The sequence below is a fragment of the Pteronotus mesoamericanus genome, unplaced genomic scaffold, assembly GCF_021234165.1.
Source record: "Pteronotus mesoamericanus isolate MK-2021 breed Mesoamerican mustached bat unplaced genomic scaffold, CSHL_Meso_final contig_82, whole genome shotgun sequence".
NCBI classification, from domain to species: Eukaryota; Metazoa; Chordata; class Mammalia; order Chiroptera; family Mormoopidae; genus Pteronotus; species Pteronotus mesoamericanus.
In genome coordinates, this window is record NW_026555265.1 from 31012366 (window position 1) to 31039239 (window position 26874).

General features: G+C 33.0%; 1 protein-coding gene across 2 annotated transcripts in view; it reads left to right on the forward strand.

Moving 5' to 3' along the window:
• EPHA3 (EPH receptor A3) overlaps nt 1–26874 on the forward strand; it is a 341268-nt gene that overhangs the window by 287282 nt on the left and 27112 nt on the right. For both annotated transcript variants that reach the window (XM_054585243.1, XM_054585242.1), the window contains 2 exons: nt 13423–13484; nt 15075–15284. In XM_054585243.1, coding sequence (XP_054441218.1) covers nt 13423–13484; nt 15075–15284 — 272 coding nt within the window. The remainder of the gene's footprint in view (nt 1–13422; nt 13485–15074; nt 15285–26874) is intronic.

Consider the following 26874-nt stretch of genomic DNA (forward strand, 5'->3'; position numbering starts at 1 on the left):
GGGCACTTAAGTTGCTTTTATCACTTAGCTATTATAAATTGTGCTGCTATTAACACTGGGGTGCATAGGTTCTTTTGAATTGGTGTTTTGGAATTCTTAGGCTATAATCCCAGGAGTGGAATGCTCTGTCAAAAAGCAGTTCCATTTTTAGCTTTTTAAGGAAATTCAAAACTGTTTTGGAAATGATTACATTTTAACAGGGACAAAATTATCACCTAATTTCTCCAATACCTACAACTAAGAAAACATAAGATGCAAGTAACTATGAAAGTAAATACTAGGTTTAAATTTATTGATAGACTTTCATATATTACCAAGTGTAAGTTGATTTTTTTTTGTTTCCAGTGTTAAGAATTCTTGAAAAAAGGGCATTACGTTTTACTAGTTGCTTCCTATAATTCATTTACTAAATGATAGGCAACATTAAACCATAATAATTTCTGCAGGTTTTTTAGATATAATAATAAAATAATCAAATATAAATTACAGTCACTTAGCAAAGAAATTTTTGGAACAACCCCCAAACCAGAATGGAGGGAACATGTATTAGGAAAATTATGAGCTTTAAATATTGTTGGTAATATGCATTTAATGCCTTTTCAAGCTCTGATTTTGTAACATTCTAATATGGATTACACTTGCCTTATTCTTAGGGTGAAAGTTCTAAGTTTGATATATCTCCCTGGTCAAATAGGCATGTGAGAAGCTGCCACAGCTCCTCATAGTCATCTCATAGTGCCCACATTACAAGTCTAGCATTAGATTTTGAGCTCCTTTAGTGGCTATTTAAAAGCTCTAAGTCTGGCACCCTGTGACATCTGAGAAAAAATAGAAATGCCTTAGAATAAAGTCGATATGTTGCATTTAACATAAAAATAAGACAATTTTGTCACTAGAAGAAATTATTCAATCCACTTCTATTTTTTTCTTTGTTTCTATAGATTATATAATGACTAAAACTACCTTCAAAGTCCAAATACACTCATACACATACATACACACAAAACGAATGTGATACAGAGCTTATAATTTAATGAGAAAAATTGTATTTCAAGAAGAAAAACAGTTGGTATTTGGATTAGGTCAAAGTTCAAGTCCTGATTCAACCTTACTGATTGTAAGACCTCTGGCCAGTCAGACCACTCACAGAGACTGACTTTCTTATAATATGGATATGGAAGTTCTATTTTACTATTTCCAGATACTTTAAAGATCAAATAAGATTGCATAGAAATACATTATTAAGTAGAATAAAGCCTTGAAAATCTAAATTACCACTTCTGGTGAGTTTGAGGTTTTTACCAGTTAATCTAAAGTACAGAAGTAAATGCTTGAAAACAATTCCTTTTTTTGCTCAAAGATAATCATTTTCATTATTGCTAATAAATAAGTGCTTTGAAGTACTAAGTCTATTATAATGTATCATTTGCAACTCATTTAGAGAAAGCCCTGTATTCAATTATAATATTTTCATTTACTTAAATTGAGCCATAAACAATTTTAATGGTACATTTTGAGCCTGATGCTCTTAAACAAGAGAAGGTGAGAGAATCTCTGATCTCAAAGTAGCAGAAAGCTAGGGGCACAGTCTCTGCTGAGAGCTTGGCATGAACATGTGTTATCAATTTTAGCTGAAGTTCAAAAAGATGGAACTTTTTTAAAGCAAATGTTTGATATTTCTGCCATCACACCATTAGTCAAATAATGTTCGGAATCCAAGAAGACCTCCATTGGCCACTTTTCACTTAGTGAAATAAAAGGAATTATATTAGATATGATTGTTATGTTTTTTATTGTTATTTGGGGAGGGGTTATTTACTGAAAAAATTTTAAAATAATAATGCAACTTAACTATAAACTTGCATTATTAAGGAATGTCATAAGCAGAATATTAAAATGATTTATTCTAGTTAAAACATTTCTATATTTGTACAAACATCCACTTTACACACACACACACACACAAACTTAGATATTTGTTTCCACCTTTCTGTCTCCTCCATATATGACAAGGAAACATTGCTGGAATAAGATGTCATTCTTTAGTGACAATGTCAAATTATTGCTATTTTCTGTTTGCCTCTCTTCAAAAGTTTTCTTCAGCATTTATCTCCAGGGTACTACACTCCGTGTCATATTCTTTTTTTTTAAAAAAATTGAACATATTTTATTTTTATTTAAAATTTTTTATTATTTTTATTGTTATCTATTATAGTTGTCTCAGTTTTTTCCTTCTTTACCCACCTCCACCCATCCAACCCCTTGCTCCTACAGTCAATTCCCAAACTGTTGTCTATGTCCATAGGTCATTCTTACATTTTCTTTGACTAGTCTCTTCCCCTTTTTTCTACCATCACCCCTCTTCCACGTACCTTATGGTCACTGTCAGTCTTTTCCATGTTTCCATGCTTATTGTTCTATTTTGTTCATTAGTTTATTGTGTTCATTAGGATTCTCTTATAAGTGAGATCATATAGTATTTCTCTTTTATCAACTGGCTTATTTCACTTAGAATAATATTCTCCAGTTCTAGCCATGCTGTCACAGAAGGTAGGAGTTCCTTATTTCTTTCTGCTGCCTAGAATTCTTGGGTAAATGTACCACAGTTGTTTTTCTTTTATCCACTCATTTACTAATGGGCATTTAGGCTGTTTCCAGAACTTGGCAGTTGTATATAATGCTGCTTTCAACACAATTTCTATTTAAATACCAATGACATATTTCTCAAATCTAGAACAAATATTTTAAAAATTTATATGGAGCCAAAAATGATTCTGAATATCCTCAGCAATTTTGAGAAAGAAGAACAAAGTAAGAGGGATCAAAATACCTGATATCAAAATATACTACAAGGCCACTGTAATCAAAACAGTCTAATACCAGCATAAAAACAGACACATAGATTAATGAGACAGAATAGGGAGCCCAGAAATAAACCCATGTCTCTATGGTCAATTAATTATTGACAAAGGCAGCAGGAGCACACAATGGAGCAAAAATAAACTCCTTAATAAGTGGTGTTGGGAGAACTGGATTTGTACATGCAAAAAAAAAAAAAGAAACTAGACCACCAACTCACACCATACACCAGAATAGACTAAAAATGGATAAAAGACTTAAATATAAGCCAATAGACCATAAAAGCCCTAGAGAAAAACATAGGCAGGAAATTTTCAGATAATCCATGTAGCAATAATTTTGCTGATATACCTCCTCAGGCAAGGGAAATAAAGAAAAAAATAAATAAATGGAACTACATCAAATTAAAAAGTTTTTGCATGGCTAAAGAAACCATAATCAAAACAAAAAGGGAACAGATCATATGGAAGCACATATTTGTCAATGATACCTTGGACAAGGGTTTAACCTCCAAAATATATTAAAAAACTCACACAACTCAACACCAGGAAGACAAACAATCTAATTAAAAAATGGGCAAAGGGCTCACTTCTGGTCAAGATTGAGGTATAGATAAACATGCTTTGTGCAACCACGAGAAGAATTACAACTAACCTCAAACAAAAAACACCCAGAACTGGCAGAATATCGAACTACGGTTGGAATTCTGGCAACAAATGATTTAAAGAAGTCACATGCAGTCAGAGGAGTAGGATGAGTGGCATCATGGTGTTGTTCATGGGAGAAGATACACAGATAGGCAGTGGCAGAGTCAGAATGGGTGGTCAGCTCCACTTTCACATGTGGTAGATAAAATTTGGCTGGGATACCTTGGAAACAAGTGATCCCAGCCTGAGGCCATACTGCAAAACCCAGGGTTCCAGCACCAGGAAGATAAAGCCTCACAACTTCTGGCTGTAAAAACCAGAGGGGGTTAGGGCAGTGGAAGAAACTACAGGCTTCTCAAGAGAGTCCATTTAAAGGGCCTGCGTGGACTTAGAACATATGCAAATCTACCCACTCTGGTAATTACCACCAGGGCAATAGATAGAAGGACTCCAGGCTCATATGGGGACTGAGTGAAGTGAATGGAAACGGTGCTAGAGCTGAGCAAACCTACAGAATCCAGGCAGCGTCATTGTCCCCTCTCTGACTCCTTTCCCCACACAGAGCCACAAAGTGATAAAGTGAATTGCCCCACACTAGCAAATACCTAAGGCTCCCCCCAGACAATTTAACAGTTTTCTAAGACATGGAGTCAAAGCAGTTCTACATAATACACAGAAATAAACATAGGGAGGCTGCCAAATTGAGGTGACAAAGAAATATGGCCCAAATGAAAGAACACAACTAAACCCCAAGAAAAGAACTAAACAATATGGAGATGGCCATCCTGTCTGAGGTAGAGTTCAAAAACTGGTGATCAGGGTGTTCAGAGAATTCACTGAGTATGGCAAAAACATAAGGGAAAAATGAAGGCAACACCAAGTGAAATAAAGAAAAATCCACAGGGAACCCACAGTGAAGGGAAGGAAGCCGAGATTCAAAATAAATGATCTGGACAATAAGGAAGAAATAAACATTCAACCAGAACAGAAAGAAACAAGAATTTCTTTCTTTTTTTTTTTTAAAAAAAGAGAGTAAATAAAGATTCTGGGACATCTCCAAAAGTGCCAACATGCAAATCATAGGGATGCCAGAAGGAGAAAAGGAAGAGCAAGAAATTGAAAACTTATTTCAAAAAATAATGAAAGAAAACTTCTCTAATATGGTGAAGGAAATAGACATACAAGTGCAGGAAGCACAGAGAGTCCCAAACAAAGCAGTTCTACATAATACACAGAAATAAACATAGGGAGGCTGCCAAATTGAGGTGACAAAGAAATATGGCCCAAATGAAAGAACAGAACTAAACCCCAAGAAAAGAACTAAACAATATGGAGATGGCCATCCTGTCTGAGGTAGAGTTCAAAAACTGGTGACCAGGGTGTTCAGAGAATTCACTGAGTGTGGCAAAAACATAAGGGAAAAATGAAGGCAACACCAAGTTGGACCCAAAGACAACCACACCAAGACACATCATAATTAAAATACCAATGATTAGAGATACAGAGAGAATCTTAAAAGCAGCAAGAGAAAAGCAGAGAGTTACCTCCAAAGGAATTTCTGTAAGACTATAAGCTGATTTTTCAAAATGAACTTTGCAGGCCAGAAGGGACCGGCAATAAGTATTCAAAGTGATGAAAAGTGAGGACCTACAACCTTGATTACTCTATCCAGCAAAGCTACCATTTAGAATGGAAGAGCAGATAAAGTGCTTCCCAGACAAAGGAAAGCTAAAGGAATTCATCATCACCAAGCTAGTATTACATGAAATGTTAAAGAGACTTATTTAAGAAAGAGATCAAAACTATGAACATTAAAATGACAACAAACACAACTATCAACAACTGAACCTAAAAAACAAAAACAAATAAGCAAACAAGCCAAAGAAAAACAGAATCATAGAGATGGAGATCATTTGGAGGGTTATCAGCTGGGAGGGAGAAGGGAGACAATGGTGGAGGAAATTACAGAGATTAAGAAACATAATTGGTAGGTACAAAATAGACAGGAGGATGTTAAAAATAGTATAGGGAATGGATAAACCAAAGAACTTATATGTATGACCTGTGGACACGAACTAAGAGAGGAGCTTGCTGGAGGGAAGGAGGATACCAGGCAGAGGGGACAAAGGGGGAAAAATCTGGATAACTGTAATAGTATAATCAATAAAATGAACTTACAAAAATAAAAGAAAATAAATAAATTGGTCAAAGGACCTGACTAGACATTTCTCCAAGGAGGACATTCAGATGGCCCACAGACATATGAAAAGATGCTCAACATCACTAGCCATCAGAGAGATGCAAATTAAAACCACAAGATACCACCTCATACCAGAATGGTTATTATTAATAAATCAACGAACAACAAGTGCTGGTGAGGATGAGGAGAATGGGGAATCCATGTCATATTCTTAATAGATAATATATAGTTATAATTGTGTTAGTAATTTACTGAAATAGTTTGTTAGAATAATGAATTTTGGAAACTCTGAACACAAGTTATCATGCATGCATTCAGGGCTGTAATTTGATAAATCAGTTGAGACCATTTCCATCTAAGTCCCCACATTGGCAAAACTAAGAAAAATCTCCACTTAATATATTAGAAAAAATAAGGCAGAAAGTGCTATTTTTATATGTTCCTTATTTCTTTAATGCCATTTACTTTTGTCTCTTTGTTGAATTGTCCTCATTTAAATTACAAATGAATGTTTTGCATATTTTCCTTAATCATTTAAATAGGATTAATTTTTGATAGTTTTGAAAGATCAGGTTCCACTTCAAAAATCTGTCGGAATATGACTTGCATGTGCCCAAAGACTGACCTGAGAAAAGTTCTAGTTTATAAATACAATAACTATCTTAACTGAAAAAGAAATATTGCTACAACTTGTGTAATAACTGTCTGAGTAGTTCTGATCTTACACAAACTCTTGCAGAGCACACCCTTACTTAACTCACGACACTAATGATAACATTGATACCAACCCACAAAAGAATATTACCAAAAGGAAAATAAGAAGTCAGTGTAACACAAGTTCAGTAACACTGGAGTTATTATAAAGCCACACCTAGCAATGTATTGAAAAAGATACGATATCATGCCCAAGTGTGGTTTATTCTAAGAATGCGAAGTTGGTTCAATATTTAGCATTCAAGAAAGTCACAGTATTAGTTGACAGAAAAGAAAGAGTCAATCTCAATAAACACAGAAAATAAACAAACATTTTAAATGAAAATATTTTCTTAGCACATCATACATAAAAAATATGTATGCCTGATAAATGTATGTAAACACCCCCCAAAATCAAACAAACCTACAAACATCATATTCAATAGTGAAACATCAAAAGCATTTCTTAAGAGTGGAAACAAGAAGCCCATTATCTTTTCAATTTATTATTATTTCCTAAGGTATTAATTTTTACTATTACACATGAAAATAAATACAAGATATAAAGGTTGAAAAGATAAAAACTAAGTTGCCCTTCAAAATCAAACTGAGCACATTCTGATTAATATATTCCTTAACTGTCATTGCACTTATTAAGCAAATCAGATATGAAAGTAATAACAGAAAGCAAAGATATTGTTCCTGTCTTTAAAGTATTGAATTTTGTTTCATGTTAGCATAAATAAATTTAAAAAATTTAAAGTCAGGTGAGTGTAAAATACTGTGCTAACATTCATAGAGTATGGTTGGTTAAGGAATATTGGAGAAAGCATCTTTTAGCCTAATTTTGAAATCAAAAATCAACCTTAGCCAGTCTGAAGTGGCAAACATATGTTTGTAAATAGCCCTCTGTTAGGTGCTGAATACAGAACTAGAGATAAAATGAAGTTGGCCCTTGTCCTCGGTAACTCATAGACCAGTTGACATAATAGGGATTATTCTTAACAAAAATAATGTCTTCATTAAAATGGAACTTTGAAAAGATTGTCTTGTATGTTACATGATTTAATAGAAAACTCACAAGAAAATACCCTAATTCAGTGCAGTACAATATTTCTATCAGTCAGATAGTTATAGCACCTGAAAATCTATAACCAAAACTTTTCTTTCTAATTAAAGATGATTCAAGACTTCCTTCCTGGAAATAGTGAGACATATTTTGTCAGTTTTCTTCAATTTCCTTTTTCCTGCTTGTGTTTTTTGCTTCCACACTGATTACGATTACATAATAATAATGAGTCTGTGTTGCTAAGGTCAAATATTTTGATTTTATAAATCATACGTAATAGAGTGTTTTTTAAGACTTTTGAAAATAAAACATGGATATGTAATACACAATTGTTGTTACAGAAGTTAGTAGTATTTCTTTTGGAAATGAATTAAATTTCAAGATTTGTAAATTTTAGTTATTGATAATTTTTATGTTTTCACAAAAATATTTTAAAGTAACATTTATTTGATAAATGCAATAAAAATTTCTACATATTTTTATATATCACATTAATCCTGCTCTTCTTTTTATAGAAAAGGTGATTAGAAAACTGTGATGAAATAATACTGAACCTGGAATTCCTACACCTTTTGAATCACATTTCTCTACCATCAAACAATGGTTCAATGATTAGTAATATCTCTGAGCTACTAGAGATATTTGGGGAAATGAAATGATTGTAACAACCTGATATGCTTCCCTTATGCCTTTAATTATGAAAATATTTTGATATTATATATACTCATAAATAATTTTAAAAACAAAAACAAAATTAACTGCAAATTTTGTTTTTTCTCATTTTCGATAAAATTTTATTTCAACTAGTCATGCAGCAATAATTTCACCTGTTCAGTATGTATACTCAGACATACTTTAGAATCTCTGAAGGCAGTAAATATTATAGGCTCTTTTTTAAAGTTAAAATAATTTATTTTTTTCCTTTTTAAAAAATTACATTTTATTGTTTATGACATTACAGTTGTGATGATGTCACTTCTAAACCAAAATATGCATGAAAGAATATGCAGCATTGAATAGAAATACATTGCATCATGTGAAGACGAGCTGGTGTTTTATGATTTCCAATTACATTTCATACACGTTAGAACTAGTTTTCACCAGTATTTCATCTCTTTTCCATTAACCACATTCATCATAATCAAAGTCACAAGGGAAACCACGTAAAGATACAGATTTCCAAGGTAGAATATTTATGATTCTGTTTATTCTTTGTGTGTACATTTGGGTTTGCTGAATCTTTGAACTTAATGTAAAGCGCATTTTTAGACTTGTCCATTTAAACTAACATGTTTATAAATAACTAAATTGTAGAGCTAAAAGCAGGCTGATCCTGTTTCTGAATGTTCATGGGACTTGGGCTTAATTGACTGGTTTGATTTTTGAGCTACTTTTGTTTTCCTTGCCAAACATTCTACTAGACCTGTTAACAAGAAATGAAATGGTCATAAGGCTGGGATCCAGAGGAAGAGAGATAAACAAAGGTTTGTGTAGCACTGTATACAAACATAATAGTTGGCCACTGTAACTAAGAGTTCCTGTATGAGGCAAGATATCTGTGACTACATTCATGGTATGCATTGAATTTTGTTAAATATTCTTCTTCTTAGAATTGTGTGAAGAAAAGGACAGAGAAATTTATAGTTATTTATGGAGAACCTGCACATACAGAATTTCATTCATTCATATATACATTCATTTATCCATTCACCTCATTTCAGGTCAGATCTCTTGAATCACTATGTTGGCCTTTAATTTTCCATGTCAGGAGAGAGAGGTTTCTAGGGAAATTTAAATCTTCTATTTTTTCTTTAATATTTTCAAGTCAAAGCTCGATTAGAAATTTGAAGAAGCAAGTTATAGAGGCTTAAGGTTTTTTTAAAATTAGGTTCTGAACATTACCACATACAATGTGTTACTCAAAATATAACTAAATCTCTTTGTTAATGTACACCAACAATGAAATATCAGAACCAAAAATCAGGAAAAAAAATCCCGTTTGCTATAGCAACAAGAAAAGTAAAGTACCTAAGAATAAACTTAACCAAGGAGGTAAAAGCCTGTATGCAGAAAACTACACAACACTGAAGAAAGAAATTAAGGAAGACGCAAGTAAATGGCAGCATATATCATATTCATGGATTGGAAGAATCAATATCATTAAAATGTCCATACTACCCAAAGCAATTTATAGATTCAACACAATCCTATTAAAATACCAATGACATATTTTGCAGACATAGAACAAACATTTAAAAAATTTATATGGAACCATAAATGACCCAGAATAGCTGCAGCAACTTTGAGAAAGGAAAACAAAATAGGAGGGATCACAATACCTGACATCAAACTATATTACAAAGACACTGTAATCAAAACAGTCTAGTATGGGCATAAGAACAGACTCAAAGATCAATCGAACAGAATAGAGAGCCCAAAAATAAACCCATGTCTATATGGTCAATGAAGATTCGACAAAGGTGCAGAACTATAAAATGGATGCAAAATAGCCTCCTCAACAAATGGTATTGGGAAAGTTGGACAGCTATAGGCAAAAAATTGAAATTCGACCACCAACTGACACCATACACAAAAATAAACTCAAGATGGATAAAGGACTTAAATAAAAGTCGTGACACCATAAAAGTCCTAGAGGAGAACATAGGCAGGAAACTCTCAGCTATCCCACCCAGCAATATTTTCACTGATATATCCCCTAGAGCAAGGGGCATAAAGGAAAGAATAAACAAATGGGACTTCATCAAAATAAGAAGCTTCTATATGGCTAAAGAATACATTAGAAAAATGAAAACGGAACCAACCACATGGGAAAATATATTTGCCAATGATACCTCAGACAAAGGTTTGAGTGCCAAAATATATAAAGAACACACACGACTCCAATCCAGGAAGACAAACAATCCTATTAAAAAATGGGCAAAGGATCTGAACAGACATTTCTCCAAGGAGGACATACACAGGGCCCAGAGACATATAAAAGGATACTCTTCATCACTAGCCACCAGAGAAACACAAAGTAAAACCACAACAAGATGCCATTTCACACTGGTCAGAATGGCCATCATAAACAAATCAACAAACAACAAATGCTGGCAAGGTTGTGGAGAAAAGGGAACCGTAGTGCACTGTTGGTGGGAATACAGAGTGGAGAGGCCACTGTGGAAAACAGTTTGGAGTTTCCTCAGAAAGCTAAAAATGGAACTGCCTTTTGACCCAGCAAATCCAGTGCTGGGATTATACCCTAATGATCCCAAAACACCAACACAAAAGAACCTATGCAACCCAATGTTCATAGCAGCACAATTTACAATAGCCAAGTGCTAGAAAGAACCTAAGTGCTCATCAGTCAATGAATGGATCGAAAAACTGTGTTACATTTACACAGTGGAATACTACACAGCAGAAAGAAAGAAGGAGTTCCCACCCTTCACAACATCATGGATGGAACTGGAAAGCATTATGTTAACTGAAATAAGCCAGGCAGTGAAAGTCAAGTACCATTTGATCTCACCTATAAGTGGAACCTAATCAACAAAACAAACAAGCAAGGAAAATATAACCAGCAACAGTGAAAGAGAAAGAAAACCAACAGAAAGGAGAGGGAAGGAGGGAGGGAGGGTAGCAGGGAAAGGAAGGGGAAGGGTCAAATCAAAGAACATGTATGAAGGACACATGGACAGAGCCAAGGTGGGGAGGGATTGAGGTAGAGAGGAAGGGGTGGGAGGTGCAGGGGGAAGTGATGGCAGGTAAATGGAGACAAATGCATTAGAACAATAAAAAAATAAATAAATAAAAAATAAATCACTGTTAATGGAAAATAGATTGAGGTATCAATTGATTGTTACATACATATGAAAATTATCTGAGAAATTTTATAAAATTTAAATAATTTTTATCACCTCTTAATAAATAAGATACACAACTTGGTATACATTCAAGTATTAAATGTAGGAATTATAACCTTCACAGTACTAATACATAATTCACAAAAGAGTATGAATTAAGAGTTTTTACCTGTGAAGGGAAAAAATCAAAGAAAGCTATATTCTATCATCAGAATAGCAAATGGAACTGCATGGTATAGAAGGGTCTTATTAGAAAAATTATGTGTACTCATAAATTAGGTGTGCGTGGATATTTACCAAAAATAATCTATTATTTGCTCAAGGTCTTCCACCATTACTCAGTCAAGTCTTAACTCAGGTCTTCTGGATATGGAGGAGTGGTGATTTTCATTCTTTTTGTAACATGATGGTTTTATAGTTAAAACCATATTATAGCAACAATAAATGAAGAGAATTATAGTGTGGTAACATATGCAGGCTTTGAAATGAAAGACAACTATGTTGGGTATCTGTTGCAGTACTAGCTAATTGAGTGACCTCTTCGGCATGTTTCCTAAATCCACAATATTTTCAGTTGAGAAAATGGTAAAATGAGAATAATGAATATTACTAAGGCATTAGAATTATGTGAAGATAAAGTGGTGCAAAATATGTCACATAGTAATGTAATGTTACATGTTTCTAAAAATAAAAAAAACCACAAGTGTTTCTTGTATATTAAAAATATAAATTTTCCATATATTTTTCTATTTAAAATGTTTTGTATTACTTAGTTTCATAGTTGTCATCATAATGTTTATAGAGTTATATATTTTCAGGTCTGGTTCACATAACATTATTATGCAACAATTGTTTAAAGTGCAGTAGTCTTCAGTTATTTTACTTCAGAATAAATGTGGAATTAAAACTCACAATTGACTAAATCAGTACCTATAGTTGAACATTTATTCTATTTGTAGATTTTATATCAGTATATTTAATGCCTTTGTGTCTAATGCTTTTACATTTCTTATTTATTTTGGGATGAGTTTCCAAAAATAACAGCATAGTGTATTCAGATTGCAATTTTTTAGCTTTATAACTAATTAATTGTGTGCTGATAAATGGGTTAATTATCCTCTTTATAACTTAGTTTGCTTATTTGTAAATTGGAAATGATAAGTTAATATATATAAAATAATTAAACCATTATCTTGTATGTAATAAGTTCTATCTAAATACATATAAATGCTTGTTAAAAGGTTTAATGGTATTTAAGGCACATATTTCAAAAATGGTTATTATAGGTTACTACCACTCTTGCTGATGTGGCTCAGTGGATTGAGTGCTGGCCTGGGAACCAAAGTGTCTCTGGTTTGATTCCAAATCAGGGCATTTGCCTGGGTTGTGGGCCAGGTCCCCAAGTAGGGGAGGAGTGAGAGGCAACCACACATTGATATTTCTCTCCCTCTCTTTCTCCCTCCATTTCCTTCTCTCTAAAAATAAATAAATAAAATCTTTTCAAAAAGTTTACTGCCGAGAGCAATTTTAATTTTATTTTCCTTTTAAACATAGGATGAATTTTTTAATTTTAATGTATTAATTGGATACGGATAAAAAGGTTAAAATTATTAAACTTAATTGTTCTGTACAATTCACATGTTGAATCCAAGAAGGTAAGGACTTTGATTTACTCCTTTCTGGCTAACCAGCACAAGATAATACTTAGCTCAGAGCTGTATAAATACCTGTAGAAAGTATAAGTGATTGTGGAATTCTTGGTTGTATTGAGCTTGAAGACAGAAATACTTGATTATGTAAATGAGCTATGATGCAATTAAAATGAAGAAAAGGCCATATTTTGTGTTCATGGAAAGTCATTCCAAATAAGCCAATTTAGATATTGTAGGTTATGGACTCTTATTCTGGGGGGTGGAAATCAATTTAAAAAACATTATTTTCTATTGAAATTTAGTTTTTTAAAATTGCAACTTTGAAAAATGTTTCATTTTTTAATGTTTGACTATATTAAAGTGTATTTTATATATGTTCATTGCATATTTGTTAAACTATACTGAAGATTATATATATAATTTACCATATACCTAGGTAAACCAGTTATGATTGTCACAGAATACATGGAGAATGGTTCCTTGGACAGTTTCTTACGTGTAAGTAGATTTTTATATACATTTACATATATCTTATATCTCTCCATATTTGTCTATACACATACATACATAATATGGAAGGAATTACTGAAATATTAGAGACTACCTCTGATATTGTGCCAAACAATTGGATAATCAAAGTTCAAGATAGGATTGAAATTTGCTGAGACTAAATAACAAGAGGAAATTTGCTGAGACTAAATAACAAGAGTAAATTTGAATTTTTATCTTGAAGCATCTAAATGTTAATGGTTTATATTTTTAAAACAAAATTGTTCAGTCTTCTTTGGCCTTTTCTTATTGCCAAGATTCACATCAGTTAAAATAACAATAAAAAGTAATCCTAAAGTAAGGCAGATAACATTAATGTAAGAAATATTCCCTTTTCTTTACTTAAAGTAACCTGAGACTGCTGCAAGATAAAAGACCATTTATTTCTCACATAGCGCTGTCCACCAGAAAATAAGCATGTGTTATAATGCTAAAGTATCCACAATTTAGAGATGTCATTTTAGAACAAATATTATGTTAAAAAAACATACAAGTATTTAACACTGTCAATCACTAGTCACTGCAAGGAATAAAGACATAGACCCTATCCTCAATGTGCTTTCAGTACTGTATAAATAGAGAGAGATGGAGAGATAGATAGACAGATAGATAGACAGTATAATTCATTATCATGGAGAAAAATTCCAAATTTTGCATGAATGAAAAATTATATTATTAATGTTAATATTCATGAGCCAAATACAAATTTAATTAGAAATTATTTTCCTAAACAAATTTCAAAAACGTTTTTTCAAATTAGTTAATTAAATCACAATAATTTTTTAAAATATTATTGTGGGGATTGGGTGGGGGAGGCAAGGCAGGGGAGAGCAACAGGGGACACTAACTAAAAAAAATTAAAATAATTAAAAAATAAAATATTGTTCATGTAGACATAACTGGACATGGAATTTCATATTTATGTATGTGTATGTATGTATATATGTCTCCATCTTTCCATTTACCTATACTCTAAACCATGTATTTCTACTTTAATCCAAGTAAATGAAGCTTTTCTAAATCCAGAACTCCAACTTTATGTCCTATTTCTTTCTGTTTTATAACCTACAATTCAAGGTCAGGTAGAAAATATATTTCAGTACATATTTTTAGCAAACTTAACATCCACCTTCTTTGAAGCAATTAATGAAATATCGAGAAAACTAGAAAGAAGAATGAATATTCAAACCAATGAATAAAAAACCTATACCATAAGATCCATTTCGTTTTGTTGTTCTTGAACTGAAAATTTCTGAGGTGTTAGTATGTCACACAAACAGGAGGAGAGTTCAGGTTTGCATTCAAAGTGAAAAATAGTAAGGTACTTCTTGTTACATAGTAGTTAGTAATGCAGCAGCTATGCTGTGTTGTTTTATTTAGCCTTATATCCATTTAGTCATGTATCTTGTTAGGCAGGAGTGCTTAGAACTGAAATGTACAGTCAGTATTGTTACCATTTAGTATATGAGATTTTAACCAAGATATATCTTTGAGAGATACAACAAGTCTTCTTAATTGTACATTTGAAATACTCCTCAGAAACATGATGCCCAGTTTACAGTCATCCAGCTGGTGGGGATGCTTCGGGGCATAGCATCTGGCATGAAGTACCTCTCGGATATGGGCTATGTTCACCGAGACCTCGCTGCTCGGAACATCTTGATCAACAGCAATTTAGTGTGTAAAGTTTCTGATTTTGGACTTTCACGTGTTCTAGAAGATGACCCAGAAGCTGCTTATACGACAAGAGTGAGTAAACTCTTTTTTTCCCCCATTTATCTTTGTTTTCAAACTTGTATTATGTTGATTTGTAAATATATAGAAACCATGCCCCACAATGCCTTGTTATTTACATTTTCTCCCAAAAAGAAATTTATCCTTTAATATTAAAATATTGGTACTAACACATGAAAATAGATGATCTTTATTCATGAGAGCAGCGATGATTTTAATTCTGAAAGCCCATGCATTGATTTAATGATTCCCTGAAAAGGGCAGCAAGGTTCTCACATGCCTGCGGTCTTGGTATTTTTTAGAGTTACAGTTTTCCATCATGGTTGAGAATGTAAGTACATTGTATATATTCTCAGTACCCCCATCCAAATATATATTGTTTTAAATACTTTTAAATTAATATGTATGTAACATATTAATATTATAAAAATTTCAATATAAAGCAACAAAAAGAAGAGAACTCATTCATAATTGTGCCACCTGCAAAGAACATTTATAACTTTCTGAGTTCTCTCAGATTTTTCCTGCATACCTATATTTGTACACGTAGATACATAGTTAAAATGGGATTATGCATAATACCATTGTATAACCTATTTTTCTCCTTGGCAACATACTTCTTAAACATAGTTCACTGTTAAATAATCTTTATATTTTTAAGTTTAGTAGTTTGATGTATTCTATTTTCTAATTGTTCCATTTTTAACCAAACCTTAATTAGTGGTCAAATTATTATAATATTTATTTCTCAATATTTTTTAAAATGTGAATATAATTAACCTACATTCATAATTACATGAGTCTGATAATTTACCAACAATATATCCTTAAAAGTAAATTTTCTGTGTCAAAGAGTCTATGCTATTTTAAAGAATGTGTAACTATATTCCTGATAAAACTTGATTTTATCATTATTTTTAGGATCATTAGTTGTGAGCTATTGTATTTAATTGTCTTAATTTGTGTTCTTTTGATTCAAAATGAATGATTATTTCATCATATATTTACTAGCAGATTTCTTTAAAATACTATTTCTTTAAATAACTTCTCTTCCATGACAGAATATTTTAAAAATAAAATATAATAATCATTAATGATACTACCCAAAGTTAGCCAGTTTTAACACTTTAATTTTTTATTTCCAAAATATTTTTACACATTTTCATATGTAAACAATACCAATTCTGCATATACTTACAAAAATGATACCATTATATATGTATATATGTGTGTATATAAAATGATTTCTCACATCAATATATCCAGTATATTCATCTATAAATGTAATGTTTTGTAATTTCCATTTTTTAACATAAAATATAGAAAATCTCAGATAATATTTTTAAATATTAAATAATGTATAGTACTCCATTTTTATGTATATAATTTATTTATCTAATCCACTAGTAATTGGGCAGAATTCCAGAGTGCTGATATCGTTAATAATAATGTGGTATATTTTGATATGCAATTCATGTCTGTCCATAATTATCTTCTCAAGATAAATTTTTATAATTAAAATTTCTGAGTGTGCAACTCGGTGAGAATTTTGGTAGATGAATCACTTAAAGGTTTTTCATATAGTTTGTTATTTTCATTCCTAGTAGCAAAATATAATATAAAGAAGCCTATTCCTCCTTACTCTCACCAGCCAAAAGAATGGGCAGTTTCCTTTAAAAGTCAACTTTTGCTATTTCCTTCTTATTTAATTCTAAAAGTTTACCCCTGATTTAAAAAAAGTCATTTTTTTCCTGAAATTACCAATCTTGAAAAGTCCATGAGCAACCACCAAGATTGTCTGTAGCATCAAAATCACACTCTGGAAGAGCTCAATATGCCATACTGAGTTTCATCTATAAATATAACAATAGCAACAGGTCTATAGAAATATGAAGCACAGTATTCTGGAGATAGTCCTAAAAGTGTTGATTTAGGGTCTGGAACATTCCTGATGGCTTTATATATACACTATCGTTTGCATTTCCCATTTTCAGTTAGACTCTGTAGTGGATTCACTTTGTTCATGAACCAAAGTATTTTTTTTAATGTGTCCTGCATAAAAATGTTCTTAGAAAAAGATTTCATTAAGAGTAAGTAAAACAAAAGACAATTTTATATCTAGCAGCTAGTTGAATTAATTTAGAACAGTGATTATGAAGGAACAGCTCTGAAAACTTGATGTAATTACAAAACAAAGGTAAATGTCTTGATTGTGCTTTTCAGTTATCCTCAGGTGTCCAGGAAAATTAGTCAATCAACATTCTGCAGAAAAGGATTAAATTATCATCCCAGAAGATAACATATACAATAGATGATGATATATTTATTGTCTCCAAGAATGTATTGTTTTTTTACTCACTGCTAGTCTCTATTCTAAAGATTTCCTTCATAAAGTTCTACTGCTAGATGAGTGTTTAAAATACTCCATAAAAATATTATTCTTGCTGACATTTTCCTTGTTGTTACAATAGTCACTTTACCCAAAAATATGTCCCATTTTAATAAAAATATTTGATTAAGAAAAGGCCTTTATTAGAAATATTCAATTTCTGGTAATTAAGTCAGGCTCTAATCCTTTGCTGTATCCCATTTTTAAATGAGAGCACATTTGTTCTCAATACTAATCTCGATTTCTTGTATACTCAAAGGAACACTTTCTCTTATAGGAACTTGAAAAATCCATACAAACCTAGATCATCTGCTTCTGGAAGAATATTGGTTTAACTTTCATAGCTTTATTTACACCTACCGTTACTTTCTCAGGACCAAGTAGGAAAAAGGTGTTGCTGTGTCAAAATTCCTCTTTAGCATCCGTGAAGTCAAAGTGCAACAAGCTCTTTGCATTTATGTTTCATTTTTGGATGATTCTTAAAAAACAAATAGACCAAATGGGCTCATTCACTACCAATGAATAACTGTATAGAGTTCTTCAGTATTCACCCTTTTATTTTCTTGAAATTCCTCAAAATACCCATGGAGGTCCTGGATTCCTTCTGAGAAGCTATAGTTTGCATCTGCACTTCTATAATAATTTTGATACTTTAATTTAGTCTTCCATAGTAAGTCTTGTTTGGTATAATAATTTTATAATTTACTGTAAAATATGAGGTGTGGTTATAAAGCAATAGGACTGCTATTTTGTTTTTTAAACCAGCGCACAGAAACAATTCAGAGTATTGCTACACAAAGTTGTCTTTAAGAAACTTATACTTACTGGGGGAACAGTACTATAACACGAAATGTTTTGTGAATGCCCCTTTTGAAATTATCTTTAAGCCTAATTCTGAATGAGACCATCACTCAGCATTGTATAAGTATATAGCAAGTTTGACTGAGACAAAATCCTTTGTTTCAATAAGCTTATAGTTAATAAATAAGAGAAATAGTAAAGTCTGTTGTTTTTGTTTTTGTTTTAACCAGGACTAGTTTTATCAAGTGTAGACATTCACCTTATTTATTTTATTTAACATGCTATGATTATTTCAGAAAAACAAGGTCACCACTTAAAAGTGTGCCAAGGACATTCTTTTTGGATAAACACATTCTGGTTAATCTGTTTTACCAATCATGTTACTTTAGTCACACTCTACACATTTCACCAAGTGTCACTCTAATTAAGAAATTAGCATCGGAGCCCCAATGCATTAAACCGTTCCCATTGCTCCTCAAAGATGTATTGTCTGTGTGTGTTACCAGCCATTAAGCTGACCTTGATTCCTGGTGACTATGAATAAGTGATGTCCACGATGTTCTGTCCTCAACTGCCCCACTCAGCCCCTGCGGATTCGTGCCTGTGGCTTCTTTAATGAAGTCAGCCCTTCTCATATTTGCTCCTCTTTTCCTGCTGCCTTCTATTGTTCCCAGTATCATTGTCTTTTCTGAAGAATCTAACCTTCTCATGATGTTTTGTCATTTTTTCCTTCAACGATAATTCAGGCTTAATCTGCTCTAGGAAACACTTGTTTTTTTGCCTTTAGGTAAAGTGTAATAACACTAAAGGATTATTGGAGGCATTTGATTCAATGCCACTGACTAAATGTATGCTATCTGCAGTTCTGATTTTTAAAACATCTCTACAATATGCAGGCAGGGTAGAACAATGAAAAAGAAATTACATAAATTAATTCTATATTTAAAAATTCTTAAACTGGAGAGATTGTCCGAGGTGTTGAGAAAATGTTTGGCCTTAAAACTTAACAGCAATTTATTCAATACCAGACTTTTTCCAGTGTTGCTTGTTGTGTATGACAATTTTTCCTTCCTTATGTCTTCAATAGTATGCCTAAAAAGAGAGGTCAATTAAGATAATAATATACACTTTTTTGTGTTTTCTCTTTTTCATGAAGGCATCAGATAAGAAATCAAAATTATTTCCAATACTCACTTCTAGTTATTCTCCATTTCTCACTACTGAGTTATGCAGAAATTCCAAATATTGATACTTTCCATTATATGATATTATTATACATCCTATAACTTTTATAAAATTCCATTGCATGTTCATGAGATGTTGAGAGTGAAAAAGTCTATAATGTTTTAGTTAGTATTATACTGAAAATAGCTCAGTCTTGCCAGCTCCCTGAAATGCCATTGGGGACACCCGGAAATGCTTGGATGACACCATGAGAACTGCTGGTGTGGATACCTTATCTGCAATAAAAACATTTTACAAACTAAATAAATATTTTAGCAGTAATTAAATGATATAAACTCTGACCTATGTGATATCATATTTTTGAAGAAAAGGTTTGAAGCATAAGTGCAGCTGCATACTAAAGGTTGCAAATCATCTTGGAAGGCCCAGGATTTTATTCGGGATGGATATGGTTGGAGCATTTAGCTCTGCAAATTTAAACCATCAAAGAACTTTTGTTCTTGAGAAAATCAGGCAAACAAAAATTGAATTTTCTCTCTTTGGTTCCCCATTATGTGAATTTCAAAGTATAACTATGGCATGTGTCATATGTTTTACAGTGAACTACTAATTTGTTTTATTTCATTCCAGCAGAACCATACCATTAATGGGGAGAATTCTTTGCTACTGAATAGTCTTTTCAATCTTTCCCTTTATGATATTTCATTTTAAACAGGTTAGCATTTTTATGTATGTATGAATCCCTCTATGCATAAGAACATTCTTTAATTTCATATGTTGAAATAAATGGAACACAAAATCCTAACATGGTAGTACTCTGATTTATGTGTTATGTTGTATGAAGCCAATTCAATTCTCAAGCCCCCAAATTCATTTTAGGGGCATAACTATTACATAAACTGAGTTAGGGAATTTGAGAAAACCAAATAATTTATTCTTGATTTTTCTTCATTATTTGATATTTATTTTTATTTTTTTCTGAAGATGAATACACAGTGATTACCGATCATGTTTTTATATTTGATTGTTCCACCTTTTGTTACATTCTCTTTGAGCCGATTAACACCTATTTAATTTTTAAAAGATAAACAGAGCAAATAGTTATCACTGGCACTGTGTGTTAATTATAGAGAAAAGAAAACTTTTTACACTATAATTTATTTGATATCTTTAGCTCTGAGATTCTACCAAGTCGATGCCCAAAATATTTTGGTACAGCTTTGTTTTATCTAATTTCATTTGCAAGATTTAAAATATAAAAAATGGGGGCCAAAGCAAGTTATTTAAAGCTAAGTGGTTAAATACTCCTGTTCATAATAACTTCATTCCAAGAACAAAAATAATAGAAAACATGAACATTTTCCTGTAGGAGTTCAAGGACTAAAAACTGTACATTTCAAAAACTGGAATAATACAAAAAGATAATTATTTTGATAAATAATATAGGTCATGTGCCACATATGAGTGAAAAGTAAAACAATAAGTAAATATCTAATCAGTGACTATCATATATTAAAGTATTTTAAGCTTTGAACCGAAGAGTCAACCATGAATTTATGTCTTACTCTTTCAGGTTCAGTATGAATATGCTCTATGTAGCTTTACAAAGTAAAGCCACATATTCAAAAATCAGAAAACTGGAGGAGATTTAGGAATCTCAGTTATCAACATTGTATCAAAATTTCATGAGAGCTCTAGTACTTTTCATTTCAGAGATAGGTAACAGGAACACTTTATCATGTTAAAATAATCTATCTAAATTATATGGGGAAAAATCACAACTGCAGTTTTAGAGTGGAACACAAGAGTGAGGAGATTGTATATAAATATATTACACACAACCTATAGCAGGAACTATTTTTTTAAATTCAACATTTACTCACTCAACATATACTTGAGTGCCTACAATATACTAGACATTGTTTCTTTGTTTAATTATTAGAGTAAATTTAATACTTCTATTTCATTATTTTTATTACAGGTATATAGTAGTCCTGCTATATTGAATTGATCTTTCTGATTTATTTGCTTAAAATATTGCATCTTTGGAAAATTGTATTGAGTCTAAAGATTCAGACACTCAAATGAATTTCTGTAAACTTTTAAAAGACTAAATAGGGGGTTAACTGTATTGAAACAACAAAGTTTAACACTTTTTAAAATTTTTTAAATATATATTTTATTGGTTATGCTACTACAGTTGTCTCATTTTTTTTCCTCCCCTTTATTCCCTTCTGCCCTGCACTACCCTATCCCCTTGTATTCCCCCCACCTCCTTTATTTCATGTCCATGTACATATAAGTTCTTTGGCATCTCCATTTCCTATCCTATTTTTAACCTCCCCCTGCCTATTTTGTACCTACTATTTATGCTGCTTATTCTCTGTACCCTTCTCCCCATTCTTCCCTCTCCACCTCCCCTCTGCTTTACTATCCATAGTTTTTGATCTTCTTTTTCTTAGATCAGTCCTTCTAACATTTCATATAATAAGGTCTTGGTGGTGATGAACTCCTTTAACTTGACTTTTTCTGGGAAGCACTTGATCCTCTCTTCCATTCTAAATGATAGCTTTGCTGGATAGAGTAATCTTGCATGTAGGTCCTTGCTTTTCATGACGTTGAAAACTTCTTGCCAGCCCCTTCTTGCCTGCAAGGTTTCTTTTGAGAAATCAGCTGATAGTCTTATGGGAACTCCTTTGTAGGTAACTGTTGCCTTTTCTCTTGCTGCCTTTAAGAGTCTCTCCTTATCTTTAATCTTGGGTAACATAATTATGATGTGCCTTGGTGTGTGCTTCCTTTGGTTCAACTTCTTTGGGACTCTCTGAGCTTCTTGGATCTCTTGGAAGTCTATTTGGCCAGATCGGGGAAGTTCTCCTTCATTATTTTTTCAAATACGTTTTCAATTTCTTGCTCTTTCTCTTCTCCTTCTGGCACCCCCATGATTCGGATGTTGGAATGTTTAAAGTTGTCCCAGAGGTTCCTAAACCTTTCCTCATGTTTTTGAATTCTTGTTTCTTCATTCTGTTCCGGTTGAATGTTGATCTCTTCCTTCTGCTCCCAATTGTTGATTTGAGTCCCGGTTTCCTTCCCTTTATTGTTGGTTCCCTGTATATTTTTCTTTGTTTCACTTTGTGTAGCCTTCGCTTTTTCCTCCATTTTGCAACCATACTCAACCAATTCAGTGAGCATCCAGATTACCGCTGTTTTGAACTGTGCATCTGATAGGTTGGTTATCTGTTCATTGCTTAGTTCTGTTTTTGGAGCTTTGACTCATTCTTTCATTCGGGCTATATTTTTTTTTGTCTCAGCGTGCCTGTTATGTTGGAAGTGGCAGAGCCTTAGGTGTTCACCAAGGTGGGGCAACCCAGGTCACTGTGTTGTGATGCTGTATGTTGGGGAGGGGCCTGAGAGGGAACAAGGCCACTTGCTCAGCTCTCGGGCAGCTTTCAGTCACTTCCCCTGCTACCCACAAGCAAATTGGACCCTTCTATTGCTGATTCTCAGGTGGGTGGGTTTGTGTACGTTTTAGGACCCAGAGGGTCTCTCCAATGAACTCTCCTGCAAGGCTGGGAATTTCTCCTGCCGTTGCAACCCCCATAGATGTTTACAACCAGAGATTTTAAGGCTTTTTTTCCTGCACTGGAACCATGGACTGTGCAGTCTGTCTTGTTCCCCAGCTGTTCCTCCAATTTTTCTGCATGCAAATGTGGCCCGCCCAGTCAGCCCGCTGCTACCTCACCAGTGCAGCCTGCCAGCTGCTGGCTTGCCACGAGTCTTCTCCACCTCAGCTGCCCATCTCTGCCCCTCCTGCCCCTCCGGATGAATGTTTATTTTTTAGCTCCTTGGTGGTCAGACTTCCATACACCTTGATTTTCTGGCAGTTCTGGTTATTTTTTGTTTTTATATTTGTTGTTACCCTTCTTTTGGTTGCGCGAGGAGGCAGTGTACCTATCTATGCCTCCATCTTCAGATCAGGGCTGCTAAGACTTACGACATCATCATCTTTTTCTCTTCGTTTTCTTTTCAAAGTGAAGTCCCAATGGGAGCCAGGTGTTAAAAATGTGAAGGAGCTCCCTCTCCTAAGGGAATATTTGATCAAGGTCAGAGACAGAACCAGGATTCACATCCAGGAAGTATGGCTCTGACATTGTTAAATTCTGGGTGTCTGTTAGAAATCACCGTGCTCAGCTAACCCAAAGTTTAACATTTAAAACTATTGATCTTTGAAAAAGAGCTATACCCCCATTAAGATATGTGTTTAAGCTTATCCTCAGTTTTTTTGCATTGTTTTTGTTGAGAAAAGACATATATCAAATGACCTAATATTATATTTTATTGTGAAAGTAACAGAAATGTTATTTTATTTCATGGATAGACAGAATTACTTAGAATGCAATGGGAAGAATTTTCTGTATTTCGAGAAATTCTTAAGCATTTCAAATAATGTTGAAAAATCTCAAAAGTTCAAGGGATGGGCTTTTGCTACCTAGGAGATCATGTGTCTCTGATCTCTTGTGGCAATCAACATCTGCTGAAACGATTCTCTCAATGGCTTTTAGATTTGAACTACTGGGGAGTAGAACAGATGCTTCCCCTGAGAGTCTTCTTGGATTGCCCTTCACCTTATTGTCTACTGTTGTCTACAATGAATGAAGTTTAGTCCCTGACAAAGAGATAGATGTTAAATCCTTAGGTCAAATGATTTATCTCTGTAGTTCCACTTCTAATCTGAGTAGCCAATAGTGGCCTCCATGTTAAACACTCAATTTCTTAGGGCTTACTAAGATAAACCCTCTCAAGTCCTTTGTCACTCTAAGTATGATCTGACAGAGCTCACAGCAGGCAATGTGAACTGTGCGTCAGCAAAGCATTTCCTAATTCAACAATGAGAGATTTGTATATATAATTAGAGAAAAAGTGGGGCAAATATGAGATATTAAGCCTCAATGTCCAGAGATTTCAGCAATTACATTTTGTTTCTTTAGAAATCAAGTCTTGAAGCCCCCAAACCCATAGTAAATGAGCTGACTTCATTTAAGCCTGAAAAATCCAGGCTTTTAGCCAACAATCTCATTTGAACTGTCTAAATTCATTAAGTTTAGAGAGCTGAATTGCAGGATCTTTTGAGAAATAGATTTACTGTGTGATTCCTACTCTAACTGCTGTTCATGGCCAAAGTGAACACGGTTTGGGCTACTTTAACTAATCTTGGATTAAAGTTTAGCAGTTATGTAACACTGCTGTCCAGAGGACCCCTGGTATCATTGCTTGCACCATTTTATTCCTCTCCTTTAACTTTTTTGTTAAAATTCTGTAGAAGTAAATCCAGATATGACAACCAAAACATATGCAGTTTAGTTCAAAGCTAGCATCATCTTTAAGATTCCAAAAAAAATTTACATTGAAAATCAGCATCCTTGGCATACATATAGGTTTTAGACAGAAATTTAAAAGTTGTAAGAGCTAAGGTTTCTAAGTCAGCACATATGTTAGAAATAGATAAGATTTAACATAAAGTCAGGTTTTATGTTTCCCATGACCCTCAGTTTGTGAATGACAAGATATCTACAGAGAGGTTAAGCAACTTGGCTAAAATTTAATAGTAGGATCAAAGCTGAGCCCAGAAACCAAGACTCCTGATTAGTAGTAAACTTTGAAATCTAAATGGAACAAGTGAACATAAATCTCCTTGCACCCCACATTACTGAGCTAAAACTTGATGAGATATCAGCACTGAGAGGACCTGGCTCTAAGATTTACATTGCAAATATGGGGAACAAGCATTAACTTCCGATGCTGTTAATTTTGGATTGGAGATTCCTTTCAATTGAGTTTTAGATACACTCTTTATGCTGTGATTCTAGGCTTACTCCAGGAAATTGGAAATATCTCAAATACATGAATATCTGGGGAGCTTATATATATAAATATTTCTTTTAAGATCTTTTTAAAATATTGTAGAAAAGATTTATAATTTTATTATAACTATTTGTGCTTTATAATATTCAGAATACCTAGTAGCATTTAACAAACGAAAATATAAATTACCAACTAACTTGAAGATGTAGCTCATTAACAACTGTTGTATTAGAATAGTGTTCCTATGGCAAAAAAGAATCATGCCAAATGATGACACCATTTTGGCAGTTATTTGAGTAGCATTTAAATCTTAAATATGTTTCCGTTAACCCATATATAAACTGGAAGAGAAATTTCTGAACTTGAAAAAGAAAAAAAATGTGTAAAGCAATATGAACTTAAATTTGTTGGGTTGGCAGTGGGGGAGAAAGATAAAATGTTGTGGTCTAAACAGGAGTAGAAGTATGAATAAATTCTGCAGTAGAAAATGACCCTTGTATATTCAATTTATCTTATTTTTATAATCTCAAATCTATAGTTCCTCAGCTTGAACACAGAGAACCTTATCATGAAGTGTATCTAAATTAAAATTTATGGACCTCAACTTCTTTTTCACCATATTTCATAACCAAATTGGGCCTTTCACTCAGTGTCTCCTTATGCCAATTATATGTCAATGATACTGATGTTTTTGGAGCTCTAGGTAATGTTTCATCTTGGAGTAAACACTCATTTCTTAGTAAAATTTTTGGTTAGCGATGCTTTTATCTGATGAAATAATTGATGCTTAATTTTTAAGTTTCATTAGCAATAAGAAGTTATCCCACTTTCTAAAAAAAGAATGAATGAAAAAAGAAAGGAAATGTAAAATGAAAAATTAAGAAAGAGGGGAAAATCTCAGAGGGATGCTTTTATATTTACCAAAACCCAAGTATCAGAAAATTAGCTCAGATGATCTTGACCCTTACTTTTCTAGATTAGTACTGGAATAAAAATATCCATTGAAAAGGTATGAATTATGAGCGGAAAAAAGAAGGAGGTTAATTCTACTTAATTTACAAAATCCCAGGTAAATCCTGGACTTCATTTGAATTATTTTCTATTGCAGATCAAAGTTTATCACACAACATCTAAAGCAGCAGTTCTCAAGAAGGGATGATTTTGTTCCCCAGGAGATATTCGGCATTTTTCTGGAGACATTTTTGGTTGTCACAATTGAGAGGCTGCTGATGCAATTTACTTGGTAGAGGCCAAAGATGCTACCAAACATGTTAAAATGCACAAACAGCTCCCACAACAAAGAATTTAGTCAAATGTCAACAGGGCTACTGTAGAAAGACCTCATTTAAAGTTATCTAACATGAAGAATGG